This window comes from Equus przewalskii, chromosome 23 (genome assembly GCF_037783145.1).
Source record: "Equus przewalskii isolate Varuska chromosome 23, EquPr2, whole genome shotgun sequence".
NCBI lineage: Eukaryota > Metazoa > Chordata > Mammalia > Perissodactyla > Equidae > Equus > Equus przewalskii.
Genome location: NC_091853.1, coordinates 22,744,836 through 22,763,908, shown reverse-complemented (window position 1 = coordinate 22,763,908; position 19,073 = coordinate 22,744,836). Strand labels below are relative to the sequence as shown.

Here is a 19,073-nt window from a genome sequence, read left to right as displayed (position 1 = left end):
CCTTCTGGTACTCCAGTTACTCATATATTGGACTTTTTGAATTGTCCCATGAATCCTTGAAGCTTTGTTAGGTATTTTTCCATTTTCTTAAATTTGAGATATAATTAACATACCATAAAATTCACCCAATTGAAGTGCACATTTTAATAGTTTTTAATGTACTTATAAAGTTGTACAACTGTCACCACAATCTAAGATTAGAACATTTTTGTCAGCCTAAAAAGTAACCAGAACCCATTAGCAGTACTTTCCATCTGCCTCTAGCCCTACACAACCACTAAACTACTTTCTGTCTCTAGATTTGCCTATTTTGCACATCCATATAAATGTAACTATACAATGTGTGGTCTTTTGTGACTGGCTTCTTTCACTTAGCATAATGTTCAATCTTATTTTTTCTCTTCTTCAAATTGAGCGATTTCCATTGATCTGTTTTCAAGTTCACTGACTTTTTCCTTTTTTCTCTCCATTCTGTACTTAAGCCTATCCAATGCATTTTATCATTTCAGAAATTGTGTTTTCCAGTTCTAAAATTTCCATTTGTTTTTGATAAGTTCTGTTTTTTTCTTTGCTGAGTTTCTCACCTTTGCATTGATCATGAGAGTCTATTTCTTTACTTCACGTGACTTAGTTATATCTGCTTTACAACCTTATCTGATAAATTAACATCTGGATTGTTTCAGGTTTGCCTCTGTTGATTTCTTTTCCCTTGAAAATGACTCGTTTTCCTGTCTCTCTATACATCAAGTAATTTATTATATCCTGGGCTTTGTGACTCTGGATTCTGTTATATTGCTCAGAAGAGAGTTGATGGTTTTGTTTTAATAAGCAATTAACTCAGGCTCAAATTGCAAACTTTCAAACCTGCAGGAGAGCAGTGGGACAGATCTCAGTTCAGTTCTTTAATTTAAGCCTTAGTTACAAGTTGCTTTTAGTTTTCTCTTGCGTGCAGTCATGTGCCACTTAACAACATGTCGGTCAACAGCAGACTGCATATACAGTAGTGGTCCCATAAGGTTAGTACTGTGTAGCCTAAGTGTGTAGTAGGCAATACCATTTAAGTTTAAGTACATTCTATGATGTTTGCACAAAGACAAAATTACCCAATGGTGCATTTCTCAGAACGTATCCCTGTTGTTAAGCAACACATGACTATATATGGTTGAAGGGTCAGCCAGAGACTTGCACTATGTCTAAACACAGAATTAGGGTTTCTCTTTCTCTAACTCTCTCCAGAGTTCCCCCTCCTTCTGGCAGCTCTTGTTATCCCAGTTCTCTGTTTCCTAGTTCCTCTGGCTGGAAAGATGGCAGGTTTTTCTCTTGGCATTTTAGCTGCCTGGTACTGATGCTGCAATTGTGGCTGCCCTCAAAGTAAAACCACAAAAAAACCCAGTTACTTAACCCAGACCAATCCTTGCTTCATGTGTTGACTCCCCTCCAAAAATTGCGTGTTTTTGTTTAATCTCTGTAGAGCCCTCAGATAGTTGTCTTAATATTTTGTCCAGTTTACAACTAATGCAGATAGATTGGTTTGTTGAGTGCTCACTTTTCTGTACAGGAAGCAGTGTTTTTTTGGTTTGATTTTAAGGAATAAAATATTACAAATAAATTGAAATTCCCCTATGCTCTGTTCTCTAATCCCATTGCCTTCCTTCAATCCATACAAATTTTATATGGATCCATCCATATTTTGGAGGATTGGAGTGGAGGCTCTGGATTCGTACTGCCAAGAATACCTTTACAAGTTACTTATCCTCTCTGTGCCTTAGTTTTCTCATCTGTAAAAAGGGGATAATAATGCCCACCTAGTATGATTTTATAACAAGGATTGAAATAATTTATATAAAGCAGTTAGGATAGTGTCTAGCACTTAGTAAACACTCAGTATATTTTGGTTATTCCTTGTTTATCATTATTCTCATTATAACTTTATTATATGTAGTATTTTATGTGATTTTAAGAAAATTATTCTATAGGGGGCGGCCCCATGGCCTAGTGGTTAAGTTCAACATGCTCTGCTTCAGCAGCCCAGGTTTGGTTCCCAGGCACGGACCTACACCGCTCAGCAGTGGCCATGCTGTGGTGGCGACCCACATACAAGATAGAGGAAGATTGGCACAGATGTTAGCTCAGGGTGAATCTTCCTCAGGAAAAAAAAAAGAAAATTATTCTATAAAGTTTTTGTTTAACACAAGTGTTTTGAGCTCTTTTTAATCCTTTTCCTTTACAGCTTTGTTTTCTCTTGTTGTTGAGCCATGTTTTTTTCATTTTTAATCTCCATTGCCAATGACAGTATCTAGCATAGAAGAGATGTTCTAAGAAACTTAAATTGAAATGTATATGTCATTGACTGATTTTGTTAACTTCTTGACAAACTGTTTGTTTCCGCCCAGCTGTCTTCTGTACAGGGGGAAGAGACGGCAACATTATGGTCTGGGACACCAGGTGCAACAAAAAAGGTAGTCTAATTCCACTTTAAATTTGATAAATGTGGGATTACCCCATACTTTATTATTTTGCATGAAAGGCTTAGTGATTTTATCTGATTACCACCAGGGGGCACGTGTTCATAATCCCCCATTTCTGCTCACTGTTCTAGTTCTCCAAATCTTGGTGATTATTTCAAGTATTATCCATATTTACCTCATATTGTCTTCTGAACTGTAATGCTATTTACCTAAATTATTGATGGAATTGAAGTTATTAATAGGCTCACTGGTAAATGATCTTTTGATTTAAATTTCTTTTCAGCTTTAAAGAATTGGATGAAATTAAATATAATTATGTTCACATTGCCCCATACTGCCATTAAACAGAAAGCAATGATCATCTCCCTGCATACTTTCTTTTTTAAGAAAAATTTACTTAATTTTTAGAGCAATTTTAGATTCACAGCAAAATTGAGCTGTTCTTTCTGTACTTGTTCACTCCCTATCCCCACACAGCTTCTCCCACTATCAACATCCCGCACCAGAGTTGGACATTTGTTACAATTAATGAACCTACGTTGAGACATCATTATCACACAATGTCCATCTGTAGTTTACAGCAGGTGTCACTCTTGGTATCATACATTCTATGGATTTTGACAAATGTATAATGACATATATTTACCATTATACTATCATACAAAATAGTTTCACTGTCCTGAAAATCCTCTGTGCTCTGCCTGTTTATCTTGCCCCCCCAACCTCTAGCAACCACTCATCTTTTACTGTCTCCATGGTTTGCCTTTCCCAGAATGTCATATAATTGGAATCATACAGTATGTAGCCTTTTCAGAGAGGCTTCTTTCACTTAGTAATATGTATTTATGTGTATTTAAGGTTCCTCCATGTCTTTTCATCTTGGTAGCTTATTTCTTTTTAGGACTGAGTAATATTCCATTGTCTGGATATACTACAGTTTATTCATAGGTTCACCTACTGAAGGACATCTTGGTTCCTTACAAGTGTTGGCAATTATGAATAAAGCTTCTGTAAATATCTGTGTGTTTATTTCCTTTTTATACGTCATAATCTCACCACTAGAGATGTAGTACAGTACCTCTACTGGCTTCTAATTTCATTAATCTAATAAATAATATAAATTGATTTTGAGGTCTTATGTACAAATGTTACGTTCAGTATGGGAATAAAATTCTGAAGCCTAAATCGATCTCCTTGGGGTATCTTTCAGATGGATTTTATAGGCAGGTGAATCAAATCAGTGGAGCTCACAATACCTTAGACAAGCAAACCCCTTCAAAACCCAAGAAGAAACAGAATTCAAAAGGACTTGCTCCTTCTGTGGTAAGGGTTTATAGCTGTATACATGTGTGCAGATCTTAACAGTAGGATAGAATCTCTTTTTAGGGAATTTTTTGGGCATAAAATAGGAACGATAGATTAAGTGAGTGAGAATCTTCATTTCTTTTTGGTATCAGTGGTTTATTGCTTAACACTTACTCAATACCTACAGCAGTGGTTCTCAAACTCTAGGGTGCAAGAGTCACTTAGGGAGCATGTTAGAAATTCATCTTCCTGAGCCTCATCCTTAGAGATCTCCATGCATACACTCATCTACAGTATAATATGATTTATTAGGAAAGGGGGGGTAGTTTGAAGAATCATATTAAGTACTATGATACAGTTTGCTACATCAGGACTTAAAATTGCATACCATGAACAGAACATAGGCATGAGTAGAAATTGACAGGGTTACCATCTTTGGAGGCCAGATAAAGTTAAAATGAGTAAAATTTCAGACATTTAATCAGATTCTGAGCCAAGAAAACTTTAACTGCAATGAAGAGGTAAAACTCCGTTGAGCTCCTTTAAATTTATTAGAGCATGTAATCATCTTTCATCCATAGTTCTTTAGAGACTTTTATAGATAATCTAGGTAGGTGGTGACATTTTATAGATGAAGCAGGCACAGGAAAGTTAAACGAGTTTCCTAAGAATACACAGCTGATTAGTAAGGCTGGTTCTACTTAGAGCCATTAGGCTTATAGAAATAAAATCTTTTAATCACTAGTTTGTTTCTTGAGTACAAGTCAAAGTGTTAACAGTATGTACTATAACTTGATATTTAGGTCATTTCCTTGCTAAAATTACTTCTTGGTCAGCATATATATCTGATTAGGAGTATTGGAGAGGGAAGATTTGGTCTTAACTCAGAGTTTGGGGGGGAAAGCCGTTATTTTGGCATCTTGGTCCCCTTGATGGTGAAGATTGTGATACCCAAAATAGGATTTCCTTCTTTTCTTTTTCTTCTTCATGCTTAGGATTTCCAGCAGAGCGTGACTGTGGTCCTCTTTCAAGATGAGAATACGTTAGTCTCAGCAGGAGCTGTGGATGGGTGAGAGTCTTCATTTCTGGGTTCTTTTGATGATATCTCTTTCATGAACTGTGATGGGGAAGTCACCCAGTCCCATTATAACTGAATGTGTGTGCTTTTAACTTTCGACGTAGTGAGTACCCAGCTGAGAAGAGGAACTACACATCACACTGGAAATACCTAGTTTGGACTCTTGCTCAAATAATTAAATGAGATGATACAGGTGTCACACTTTGAACATTGTCTAGCACATAGCAGTGTTAGCTGCTCATGCTATTGCAGAGAAGCTGGATAGGTAGCTTGCTTGTCTATGCAGTATAACTTAGTCAGTGATTCTTATTTTGAGGAGTTAAATTTCTATTATTTTGGGTTTTATCTTCTCAGGTTTAGTAATATCCTAAAAGAAGGAGTCTGATTTTGGGCCTGTAATTGGCATTTCTGGGAGTAATCTAACTAGATTGACAGTAAGGCCTGATGATTTTCACTTACCTGCCATCCATGATTGGTCTGAATTTTTGGCTTCCAAATAAGTTTGTGGTACTTTTTGATTGGTTGCTTTGTTAGAATATAAGTTTTTTGAATATAGACACCCTTCATTGCTCCCTTATTTGCTCATTGTATCTCTCAAGACACCCTCCCTTCAAAAAATGTAATTTAAAAGGATGATGACTTGATAAACGAGGATTTCCATTGTGTCCTCTAGACACTAAAACTCTTCTGTGGACGAAATTCTCAGGCACAAATAAAGGATTATCTAAAGGTTATAGTAATGCTTGTGAATGGCTGTGAGAGCTTGCTTTGTCCGTTTCCAAGGATACTGCCCATGTTTACCAAGCTTGTGTTTTCAGCTTGCCTTCAAACTAGATGTAGAAGATTGAGACAGTTATCTCAATAGATTAAATAAGAAATATTTCATAGGAAAATTTGTTTAGACTAGATTACCTAAGGAGTTATATAGAGAGATATAACCATAGGGACAGAGTTTGTTGCTTGTGATGTCAGAGGTTAAATGCAGAGTGTTAAAGGCTTAGGAAGCGTTTTTTTCCTGAAAACAATAGAACAATGACTATCAGCACACAACGTTCATCTTCCTTTTCCGCTCTCTTGAAGTAAACTCAGGGTAACCCATCACTGGGTCAGATCACATCTGTTTCCGTTCTGCCAGAATCATAAACCTGACATTACTTCAATCTGTTTCCCAATGAGATATCCTCACCGTACCTGGTTGATGTGCCAGAGGAGTTAGATTAAAAGTCATTTGTCATTCAACGTAGTTCAAACTGGTTGGAGTTGGAGAAATACTACAAAATAACTGTCTTTACCTTGGTTTTTAGGATAATCAAAATATGGGATTTGCGTAAGAATTATACTGCTTATCGACAAGAACCCATAGCATCCAAGTCTTTCCTGTACCCAGGTAGCAGCACTCGAAAACTAGGTAAGCCTTTGCATAGACTGTAGGACTTTTTGGGAGAGGTGAGATTTTGTTAAAATTTAAAAAATAAATATCAAGCTAGTTTTCAGCAACATAGACTTGAGAAACTGTAATATGTGGTTGTATCTTTTTGAAGTTCAAAAGATAAAAACTCAGAAGAATATTTTTGGTTTGTATGTATTTAGGAGAAGAAGAATTCTGATGATTCTTCTTGTGGAATGATCTTTTTGCCTCCAAAAAGATTTTCACCTCAGTTCTTCTCCCTGTCATCAGGACATGCTAACTAAAGTTTCCTTTTTCCAGGATACTCAAGTCTGATTTTGGATTCCACTGGCTCTACTCTATTTGCTAACTGCACAGATGATAACATCTACATGTTCAATATGACTGGATTAAAGACTTCTCCAGGTAGGAGCTGAGACATTCAAATTCTCTTACCCAGAAACTATTACAGACTTTTGTGTTAATGATAATTTAATGTTGATTTTTCTTTTCAAACCAGGTTAAGACATATCAGGACTTTGGGGTCTTTGATTCGTTCCAGTGATTTCATAGCTGTCCTTCCTTTGTGATGATTTCACAAGTAAACAGAATTTTGCTCTATATGATGACTTAATTTTATTTTAATAGTGAGTCTCTCCTGAAATTATGCTCCTTTGGATATATTTAGAATTGTCTTAATTTTGTGGAGTAGAGAAGCTGTTCTGCTCAGCTCTTGTCCTGTTTGGAGGTTTTTCATTGAAATGAGGGGGCTGAGTTTTTTAAGCCCCCCAAATAGTTCCTGCCTACCTCAGCCTTCTCCTTAATGTTGGACAGAGGCTAATTTATCTCTAGATGTTTTCCCCAACCTCAGCTTTTTTCTCTTCAAGAAAATTAAAGTGGAATCTGATTTTTAAAGCTGATCAATGACATTTTTTACACACCAAAGTTTCTCTAAGAGGGTTATTTGGATTATGTAATTTTAAGAACACTATCAATTACCTAAGCAAGCTACATATGAGTAACCTAGTTCTTCCTCAGTAACAGCTCTGTCAGAAACAGACTTTGAATTCTATAACCAATCCCCAGAGCTACCCAGTTCCCACCAAAATGAGATGTACTGATGAACAAGAAATCTCAAAATAGTACAGAACTTAGCTGGGCTCTTACAGAAGTTTCCAAAGACTGTCCCCAAGCCATTATTATTAGGACTTTGATATCTGTGGCAACATCACAATTGGCATTTCCAATGCCCTGGATAGGTCTGGTGTTGTCTAAACAAAAGCAGGAGTATTTGGAAAAGAGAAGAGATTTTAACTGTTTTTTACTATTTTTCTGAATGGAATCAGAACTTGGACAACTTCTAATTTGGTTATATAAAATAAACTTTTTAAAATCTTTCCCCAAAGATAAAAGCCTAATCCTAATTATATTATTAGATGTGCAGGAGCTCTTTCTATATCATTTTGTTATAGTGTGGCACTAAAAGGGGCTTTGGTTTAGTTTGTCCCTCTACCATCAAACAAATGTACCCAAAGCCACTTTATTAATTTAGTTATCTTCTTCCTCTGCTCCTAAAATAATTTGATTGGCTCTCCTAGGTAGGTAGATAATGTTCCTTAGAAATTGAATGACAGACAGATGTGTTTGTGAGACATCTGGTAAGTGTTTGTCTTTTTCAAAACTTTAAGAAGGGTCCTGGTCTCAATACTTGATCTCCCATACTTTTAATTCACAGTATTTTGTTATACTAAGTGATGTGCGTAAGGATAACTCTGAAGCAGTTTAACGAAGTATTTTAAGAGCCCAAATCATCACAGAAAGGTTAAATTGAGCTAATTAAAGTCAATAAAGGTTTTAGAAGAATTTTTCACATTGTTTGAAACATTTGAAGTGTACTTTATGCTAGTCTTTCTTAGACCAGCAGAGGGCAATAAATACCTAGAAGTTTATTGGGAAATTTGGCCTATAGTTTTCCATTCATAGTTTAGAGTTGAGAAAGATAAACAATTATAGTTTTGGAGTTGTATTCAGAATAAAGGAGACTGTTTATTTTGTGGGGCTTTACCTGTCATGGTAGGTCTGTAATACATGTATCTGAATTGATTTATATCCTGTTTTGCAGTAAAATTGTTTGATGTGGAGAATATTTGATATGTAGACTTTTTCTTGAAAAACTGTAAATGCAACATTTTTTTTCAGTTTTATCTGGCAAAAGGAAGGGACTTCTCAGCACTTAATGGAAAGCTGTTAAGTCCTGTAATAATTCTTCTTTTCCCCTCTGTTAGAAGACTGGAGTGAAATTTTCTTTTTCCTGCCTAAGTGTATTCTTAAATTCTCCAATAATTGAGATTTTTTTTCTTTTATTTCCTGGTGGTAGTCTGATGCTGGAGGCCTCAGGTTTTGGTCTCCTTACGATAAAGGAACCTGTGGAGTAAATTATGCTAGATTGGATTACTTGCCCTGTTACTATGGGATGGTGAGAAATCTAAACCTAACCTAGTTGGAGGATCTTACATATGAATATATAGTTTACTCCACTAGTTATTTCTACTATTCAACCTATTTAAAGTGCTGGATTAAAAAGATTCCCACATCCCAGATAAGCTATCCATAAATCTTAACTCTTCGCTGATTTTTACCTATTCATGCAACAATGTTTGAGATCTACTCTATTCAAAGCACTATAGGATCTAGTGAGGAAAGAATAAGATATGAAATTTATCCTGAAGAGATTTGAAGTCTAAGAGTGGGAAAGACCAATGTTTTATGCAGTGGGAAAAGCCCTACCATGGGGTGTGGAGAGAGGGTCTAATAAAGGCGTTTTCCTAAAAGACTGAACATTGGCTCCATTCTTGTCCTTAAAGAATGTTTTTCATCACTTTGTTCTCTATAGCCAGCTCCACACCAAGTAGTTAGGTTTAGATCGTGAGATTAAGTCTAATATAAAGCCTCTTTCTAGGATTTCCTTTATTTTTCTACCAATGTCCAGTTCCCTTTTATTTGGTGAATATAGCTAGACCATCTGCCTCAATAGTCAATACACTAATAAAACTTGTTATAACATGTATACTGACTGCATTTATTTGAACACTGGAAACCAAGTAGTTTGATTTTTTTCCCTCTGGCAGTGGCTGTCTTCAATGGACATCAGAACTCTACCTTTTATGTTAAATCCAGTCTTAGTCCAGATGACCAGTTTTTAGTCAGTGGCTCAAGTGATGAAGCTGCCTACATCTGGAAGGTAAGTTGCCAAACTTCCCCCACAAAGGTGACACTAAAATATTCTTGCAAATATGTTTTCTTTCCAAGATAAGGTAAGTTTAGTGTAAACACGTACCAATAACTTTTTCTACAACAAATGTTCTGTAAAAGTTGCTTCTTGCCTCTTAATATAGCCAAAACCTCACTCTGACCGTCACAGAATATATCACACTTTCATGGCCAGAGCTTCTCAGAAATTGGCAATCCATATCCTCCAACAGTTTCACAGATTATCAAGAAATTGAGAATTCAGAAGACTGGAAGAATCTTAACTGCTTTGTCCTGCTTCCTAGAAAAAAGTACTGTACTGCCTTTCCACCCTGTGTTTTCAAACTCATTCAAAGTATAGTATTTTGAGCCCTAGGATCCTACACCCAAATCATCCATGGAGCCTTGTACAAAACACTCACTCAAAAGTACTTGTATAATAATTGTATTCTTTACTCTCGTCTTATAAGTGGCTAATATTCAGGCTACTAAAATAGATGTGGCTGCATTATCAGTTTTGTGTGTATTTAATAGCATTATTTAATTTATTTTTTAATTTTATAGATTTCCCATTTCTGTTACACGAATTTATATATATATTTTTTTGTTTTTAAATAACAGTGATTCTAGGGGCCAGCCTGGTGGCTTAGTGGTTAAGTTCATGTGCTCTGGTTTGGTGGCCCGGGGTTTATCAGTTCAGATCCTGGGTGTGGCCCTACACACCACTTATCAAGCCATGTTGTGGCAGGTGTCCCACATAAAAAGTAGATGAAGATGGGCATGGATGTTAGCTCAGGGCCAATCTTTCTCAGCAAAAAGAGGAGGATTGGCAGCAGATGTTAGCTCAGGGCTAATCTTAATCAAAAAAAAAAAAGAATGGATAAGTAAATAACAGTGATTCTAAAGTTTTACTGTGAGCTAAGAAATGTGAAGCTATCCATTTGAAGTCCAGCACAGAAAATTGAAATGTTACACAAGTACACTTGCTGACCACTAAAAAAAATGGCTTTTGTGGCAATAATTAATTATAGAAACGTGTGGGAGTTCAGAGAAAGAAGAGCAGCATTAAAGCCTTGTTTTCCTAGGGCTAGAAATTAATTATCCTCTAGATTGCCCTGTAATTTCAGAAGTATCTTTGACATGGGTGAATTGAATGATCAGAGTTCACACATTTTGGATTTTAGAGTCATGTCTAAAACTTCATAGACCCATAGATTCTATAGTATCAAATCCCTTCTTAGGAGAAAATTTTTATCATTCTTAGTCCTGCCATCCTCTAGGAAGTCACATCTTTAATGTTGTCTTGGGACAGGGATAGAACCTGTCAGGTATGAAGCATAAGTCTTCAGTTTAATTTCCTCTGGGCCTGGGGGAAGTACTAAAAAAATGACTTCTCTGTATACCTAGAGTTGCAAAAATGCAACACTGCCTTATTAAAAGCTTTTAGTAACAATATCCTAGATGGTCACAAGGTGGAGATATTGTTCTATCCAAGATGCTTTTGTATTGGTCTTGCCTCTTTCTACAAGCACATTTCTTTCTTTTATTTGTTATATTTTTAAATGAAAATGTGCTTATAAAATATATACTTGAGACCCCTATATGTGAGTTTTTACCTAGCTGCTTGTCTGTAAAATTCTGAATTGAGCTTTAAACGTTAGCAATATGTCACTAGCACTAATGCTTCTCTTGTTTTATGTTTTAAATTTTGAGTTTCAAATTTGGTCTTAGGCTTCTTATTTTACTATCTTTTTGTTTTCCCTTTCTCCTTCCCTCTCTGTCTTACCTACTACATTCCTTTCTCTACTTTGGCTTTCAACTTGGCTAGAGGATTTTATTCCACCAAAGTCTGTATCTTTTTAAGTTTCTTCTTAAAAAAAGCTTTTCAGACATGCCAAAAAGTATAATAAAGGATTATGCAAAAAATACTTATGCACTGGTCATTTTTTTAATCATTTAAAATCAGTTTCTTAATTATATATGCATAATTATGTATCTAATTATATATATCGTGTGTGTGTTGCTATAGGTATAGTTTTATTGCCAATTCTTAAAGTTCCTTCCTAGCCCTCTTGTCTAGTACAAAGGCCCTTTTTTGTTTGTTTCAAGGAATGAGGATTGAGGGATATGTCCTCTCTTTAAAGACATGCAGTAAAGATACTTGGCTGCTATTCGTAACCCATTTTCAGACATTCAGTCAGTGGCTATCACATACATGAGTGACCCTTTCTGAATTCCTAGGCTGGGTCACATGTTAGTGCTCAATGACGTGGTTCAGACATGATGTTCTCCTGCCTGTCCACACGTAACTCAGGCTCTGATATTTGAGATCCTGGCAGGCTTACTGCTCCTAAAATTGAATTTGCCTAGTGAGGTGGCTCAGTTTCTCTTTTCCATGATAAAATAGGGGGAGGAAGGGTAGTTTAAAAACAATTCCATGCAAGCTGAGTATCCAGGCTGTTAGGTTGTCTTATAACCCTGCTGCTTCCAAGAGGACAGAATTCTCTCAAATGTTGGGATTTTTCCTACACTGAAAAGCCCATGGGCAAAAAAAAAACAGTGAAAGAAGGGAGTTTTAGATCTTAAGACAAAAAAGAATGACCTTTTAATCCTTACCACTGCCTGAAAAGGGGGAGATGTAGTATGGTTTGAATGTCTGATACTGAGACTCAAAACTTAAAAATCAAAAGATTTAATATTAAATTTTTTCTTTGTAATTTCTTACCCTTTGTCCCACCCTCACCCTTAGCCCCTCTTCCCTGGTTCATTTCTGATGTAGCCACTGAATGGTATTGAAGTGGTTATAAATAAACTGATTTGGCACAGTCATTCTACCGCTGACTGGCGAAACATTGAGCCTGACACTTTAGGAAGTGTAAATGATCTCATGGCAGAAATAAAGATTAGATTTGGTTTCTAACTGGGCAATAAGGAGATTTTTTTAAGGAAAGGTGCTGATCTTTTTTGCATATTTAAGTATACAAAATGTTTTATGAGGTCTATAGGTTAGAGCCAGTTACTTCTATAGGTACCTTCATAGTTCTGGAGTTTTAACCTTGGGATTCTTCATGCCTTGAATTAAAGTCTTTATACTATAACAAGTAGAATATGTAAGAGAGAGCAATTTTTTGTATTTTGATCATCCCTGGAATGCAGGGAGGTAAATGTCTCTCGGACTTATAGTCCATTCTTCCTACTTCAAAGTAGAGGGAGGCTTTTAAAAAAAATGAAATCATGTTGTTATGGTAATATTTTTATAATAATGAAGTGACTATAAATAAAAGCTTATCTGAATAAAAGTGAAAGATTTAAAAGCTACCTGAGTTTCATTAGAGGAAGTTAATCTTCTTTGAAGTAGTCACAAGTATACTATACCATACTAAGATAGTCCTAAACTGTGAAACGCCTGTTACTAACATTCATAAAAACTTGTTGGACATTAATTCTCATTCCAGACCACAACATGCCCTTCCCTCCACTTTTCTTTATTGAGATAGAATTCATATAAAATTCACTGTTTTAAAGTGTATGATTCAGTGATTTTGACTATAATCACAATATTACGCAGCCATCACCACTATCTCATTCTCAAACATTTTCATCACTCTGAGAAGAAACCTCATACACTTTAAGACTTTATCTCCATTCCTCACTGCCCCCAGCCCCTGGCAACTACTAACCTGTGTTCAGTCTCTATGGACTTGCCTGTTCTGGACATTTCATGCAAATGGAATCATACCAGATGTGATCTTTCATGTCTGACTTCTCTCACTTAATGTTTTAACGGTATATCCATGTTGTTGCATGTATCAGTATTTCATTCCTTTTTACAGCTGAATATTCTGTTGTGTGGATAGACATTTTATTCATTCATCAGATGATGGATATTTGAGTTATTCTAGTTTCTGGCTTTATGAATAAAGCTGCTATGAACATTTGTGTACAAGTTTTTGTTTGAGCATATGTTTTCAATTCTCCTGGAAGTATATACCTAAGAGTGGAATTGCTGGGTCATGTGGTAGTTAATTCTAGATTTAACTTTTTGAGGTACCTTCCCCCCACTTTTAATGCTATGTAAAGTGCCTAGCTCATGGTAATCATTCAATAAATGCTGACTTTTATTGTCATTGTTATTATTCCTACCTTATTATTAAATTGTAAAAAGTTTTTCAAAGGGATCTATCCTTTGTTTTTTCTCTTAGATCCTATAGATAAATGCAGAAATATACGTATATTCTGTTGGTGGATGTTTGGTTTTTCTTGAAATGCATTTTAATCCTTTGCACACATTCAAGTTCTTGTAAATATTGTAATTCCTAGGAAACTGACACAGGGGCAGTCTCATGAAATCATAAGCTAGAGGCAAGAAGCAGACTAAACCAATGGGGTAGAATAATGTGTTTCTACCAGGAAGGACATGAGGATTTCTTCTTCCTTTTAACTTGCTGCTACCAGTCCTGCTTGGAAGAGAAACTTAATGGTCTGGGGCCATCCTAAATGGAGGAGGAAGGAGAATTTCTGTGACTGCTGAGTAGTTAGAGACTATCTTGAAAGTCTTTTCTAAAATATGCTACCTTGTGAGAGAATGAGTTATTGTTCTCTGTGGTATTATTGTAAGAGTAGGCAGTAAGTGAAATCCTTTTAGACAATACTCAGGAAGAAGCTTCCTTTTCTGTTAAACTTTAATTAACCCAACAAGGCAAATTATACTCTACTCTTTGTCTTCTTTTGCTTTTTGAATCATTACATATATGCCATTTAACCCAAGAGAGGAATAGTAATAATTTATTTGGATGACCTTATGAATCAGTGTGTTGTTTCTCTTTGCTATAGTCTGAGGGATCTGCTAAGTTTACTTAGTCATTTTCACAAATATTCTTTCCAGAGTTACCTGTGCTTTCTTCATATAAATGAGCAATGATTCAGAGCCTCAAAAAAGTGAAAAGAATAATTTCTCTTTTTCAAGCACATCCTAATAATAGTCACATGAGTTTATACTCCGTATTGTGCTGATTAATTCTCATGGCCTCTGAGAGGAATTGACAGCTCTTGAATGAGTTAGCTGTCAAATGCATATCAGTAGTGGCATCCAATGAGAGGGGAAAATATGGTTCTTAGTCACGTGTGTAGTACTGTACACTGTGACCCTTCTTTATACATTAAAATGTATAAATAAATGTATACATAAAATGTGGCAATACTTACTTGAAAATTCAAGATTTCTTTAAGCAAATTAACTGAAATAAAATTTTAGAGGAATTTTCTTTTTCCAAAAAAAGATACCAAAGTGCCATGTAAAATATAGTTTTATACCCTTCAAAATGAAAGGGTATAACTTTGGACTTTGGTAAAAGTCAGTGAGTCTTTTGGAAGAAAGCCTATCCTCTTGTCCCAAGAGCTGTTAGCATGTGTCAGGTACCTTCAGGACTTAGTTCCTGGAAATAGCTGACTAGAGAAGATCTGAAACGTCTAGGCTATATAGAAACAGGACTCCACTTGAAGTGTATTACTTAGCAGCCAGACCTCATCCCTCCAGAAAGTTTATCAGCTGAAAGGTGAAAGATAATATCAGTCTTGAATTTTAGTCAGTGTATATATAGCTGGGTAGTCCTAATTTGAAATAAGACTTGTCCTGGTATTTAAGCTCATATTATTTACTTATTTTGGCTATTTTCATTCTGTTTTCTCAGATGAATGTTAGAAGTATTTTCATTGCTCAATGGGACGGTTTTTCCAAATTATACTAGGCATGTCCAGGGGTCTTTGGTAACGACCCTAAAACTCTAAGGCACAAATAGAGAGAGATTCAAAGCCTCTATCTGGGAGACCTAAGACTGTTCTGCTGACTTGTTTTTTCTCTTTTTTGGTGGTGTGTAGGTCTCCACACCTTGGCATCCTCCTACTGTGCTCCTGGGTCATTCTCAAGAGGTCACGTCTGTGTGCTGGTGTCCATCAGACTTCACAAAGGTTTGTAAACAAATCTCTGTAGTTGGTTTAAAAAGTAGATCACAGATTTGTAGGTTTTCCCAAGGTTAGTTTGAGAATTATGTAGACTTTTATGTTTAAACAGAGATTTAAAAGATGTAGAGACCATCCAGGATCTATATCAGCATTAATCATACATATTCTACTCTTCTCTACCAATAGAAATTATATTATGCACTAAGGAATAAGAGTGGATTTCCTGATTCCCTAGTCACTCCTTTCCTAAACATAGAATTAAGTTTTAATATCATTAAAATTTTATCTTAAAGTCTAAGATAAAAAGAAAATCTAAGGGAAGAGCTAGTCTTCTTAACTTTCTACATATTGTCAATGTAGTATACTAAAGGTAACGTCTTGACTGTCCTTCACAAACCAGTTTGGGTTTTCATATGCCTACAAAATGCTTACTATGAAGTCTTGATATGTTAGGTTATCTGTGGCTAAACTACATAAGAAGTAGCTTCAAAATGTTTTAGGCACTCTGAAAAGAAGCTCACTTTTAAGTTTTTTTAAAATAGTGATACTTTAAAACAAATATAAACAAAAACCCTGAAATATAGAAAGGCCAGAAACAAACAAATTCCGTGTATATGTAGGGATTTCATATAACAGTAGCCCAAGTTCCACTCACTCTCCCAGCCCTCACTGCATCTGGTCTTTGGGTTATTCTGGGTTTACAGGAAATCGCACTTTTGTAGAGATCTTCCCTTTAATGTATGATGTTTTGAGGCTTTGTTGCCTATTGTTCCCTCTGTTTTTTATATTCCAGAAACTTCTCATGGTCTGATCTACTCATGGCATCCCTACTAGCTTTCCAATACTGCTGTGGATTTCTTTTTATTTCTATAACCCTGTACAGTCATGTGTTGCTTTACAATGAGGAGACATTCTGAAAAATGCATCATTAGGCGATTTTGTCACGTACAAACATCATAGAATGTACTTAAGACAAAACTAGAGGGTACTACACACTTAGACTATATGGTACTAATCTTATGGGACCACTGTTGGATATGCAGGCTGTCACCGACCAAAACATCATTATAGGTGCATGACTATATAACCGTTTCTGTGGTCAGCTTCATGATAGATCTCTTTTTGAAATCATTGCTTTAATCACCACTAATTACATCCCGATGACATTTTTGTCTGGAATTTCTTGTAACTTCCAGTGAAATATCTGCTTTTACTGTGGAATTTTGTATCTTCATAGGACTTACTAAGATGAATGGTTTTTTAATTATTCAGTTAACTATGTCATCTTTTTTCCACCATCATATATTATCTTTATCTCCATGCACAGAAAAGACTAAGGAAATGGCAGGGCTGTTTACCTATACTAGTTTAATGACCACCATTTTAAAAGTTTCTTTAAAATTATTTGGCCCTAGCCTAGAGTTAGGAAGGTAAAATATGGTTTAAAAAAAAGGATCTAGCTTTCGAAATTGGAAAAACTTGGATTCAGTTTCTACCTCTGCCACTTACTTATGGTGCCCTTGGGCAAATAACTTTATTCTCATTTTGTAGATGAGGTTATTTGAGTACAAGCCTTTTTATATTGTGAGAATAAGGAAGAATGTAAATTGTCAGACATACAGTAGGCGCTCTGTAAATAATAACTCTTGTTAATAAACTATAGAGTAACTGGGGATTCCAGGCATTTCTTGTTGAGTAGTTAAATATGTGTGTCTTCTTTTGGCCTCCCAGTAAGGAAAGGAAAAAGCTGCCAGTCTCTTGGGGGCCAAGACTTAAGAGAACGTGTGTTCTTTTTTTCTCTCTCTTTAGTGACTGAAATAGAGAAATTATATAAACAAATGTTCTGGGTACCAGTGGCCATTTGCCACCAGCTCTTGAAGCTGGACTTTCTCTGCCATAAAAGGCTTGGGACCAAGATCAGAAATGGTCAGATATTTTTAAAGGGGCAAAGGTTGTTTTTAACTTCTTTCAGCCCAGTGAACTTGTTGTTTTCCCAGATTGCTCCTTTTACCTATCTGAAAAAGAATCTCAAAGGAATGGTTTCATTCTACTTGAGTAGACTAGAATCGTGGATTGAGTCTGATCTTGGAAATGATCCCATTACTTTAGCAATAAGCCAGAACAGGGAAATTCAGAAGAAAGTCATAGAAGTTGCATGTTGGTGACATACGCTGATTGATCATTTAAGAGAAAGAGAGAGTAAAAGCGTATCTTAATTATATAGTTCATAGTTATATAGAAGGTGATAAAGATAATGACTTGCCCAACTTCTTGAGAATAAAATGAAATGAACCTGGCTTTATAGTAGAGCTTTTTAGGCTAGGTAAGAAATAAGTAGTGATGAAAGACATGCCAGTAGAATGTATATAAAGAAGAAACTAGAGAGTCCACTTCTTTGGAAATCTGGAATGGTTCCTGAAAGTATATGGAATGGAAATATATGATCTTTCAAATTGCATTTTCTATTTTGTAATATCAGATGAAATAAAATTCTCTAGTCATGAGTCCTTAAGACACATCTATTCTTTACTTTGTTGTGAATCTTTGACTGAAACTTCTTAACTCCCTTCCTGGTTCTCCTCAGATTGCTACCTGCTCTGATGACAATACACTGAAAATCTGGCGCTTGAATAGAGGCTTAGAGGAGAAATCCGGAGGAGATAAACTCTCCATAGTGGGTTGGGCCTCTCAGAAGAAAAAAGAGGCAAGAGCTGACCTAGGTAAGGATCCCATGCATTTTTGTAAGCTTTTTATGGCTTTGATTGGTTTAGTTCTACAGTACAGAGTGATAAGCTAGGTTTAATCTTGTTTTGGTATATTTTTAAAAGAAAGCACCATCTTCTTGACATTCATTCTTTTCAATAAATATTTTCTGAGCACTATTATGTTTATCATCTACACAAGGTGCTGGAATACAGTGGTGGATTTATTTTTAAAATATTGAACACCTGTTGTGTGTTAGGCACTGTTCTAAGTTGATGGGTATTCAGCAATGAACAAAAGAATCAAAAATCCCAAAGATGTAAATGAAGCTTACATATTAGTGTGAGAGGCAATAAACAAGCTAAAGAAGTAAAATATGTACTCTGTCAGATAACAGTAAGTGCTTTTAGGGAAAAAAGGAAAGCAAGAATGGGAGAATGGCAAAGTGTGCTGTTGCAATTTTAAATTTGGTGCCCAGGGAGGCCTCAATGAAAAGACAACATTTGAGTAGAGAAAGTGAAATAGTGAGCCATGTGGATATTTTGGAGAATATTCCAGGCGGACAAAACAGGAAGTGCAAAGTGAAGCAGGAGCAGTTCTGGTGTATTTTCTGTTCCTCAAAGAGGCTGATGTGGCTGGAGCAGGCGAAGGAAAGGGAGTAGAACAGTAGTGGAAAATGAGGTGCTTGTATGATTTGGGCTTTTATCGTGACATACAAAAAGCTGTCAGAGGGTTTTGAATAGAGGAATGTCATGATCTGGCTTTTCTTTTTTTTTTAAACATTTTTCTTTTTTTTAGATTTTTTCCTTTTTCTCCCCAAAGCCCCCGGGTACATAGTTATATACTCTTCATTGTGCGTCCTTCTAGTTGTGGCATGTGGGATGCTGCCTCAGCGTGGTTTGATGAGCAGTGCCATGTCCGC

General features: G+C 35.9%; 1 protein-coding gene across 4 annotated transcripts in view; it reads left to right on the top strand.

Annotated features, from left to right (window-relative positions):
- Window positions 1-19,073, top strand: part of DTL (denticleless E3 ubiquitin protein ligase homolog) — an 84,741-nt gene that overhangs the window by 26,118 nt on the left and 39,550 nt on the right. For all 4 annotated transcript variants that reach the window (XR_011532089.1, XR_011532090.1, XM_070591155.1 and 1 more), the window contains exons 6-13: window positions 2,394-2,459; window positions 3,679-3,791; window positions 4,769-4,842; window positions 6,156-6,259; window positions 6,560-6,664; window positions 9,367-9,479; window positions 15,365-15,454; window positions 18,033-18,168. Coding sequence is in view for 2 of the 4 variants with exons in the window: in XM_070591155.1 (XP_070447256.1) it covers window positions 2,394-2,459; window positions 3,679-3,791; window positions 4,769-4,842; window positions 6,156-6,259; window positions 6,560-6,664; window positions 9,367-9,479; window positions 15,365-15,454; window positions 18,033-18,168 (801 nt within the window). In the remaining 2 variants the exon portion in view is untranslated. The remainder of the gene's footprint in view (window positions 1-2,393; window positions 2,460-3,678; window positions 3,792-4,768; window positions 4,843-6,155; window positions 6,260-6,559; window positions 6,665-9,366; window positions 9,480-15,364; window positions 15,455-18,032; window positions 18,169-19,073) is intronic.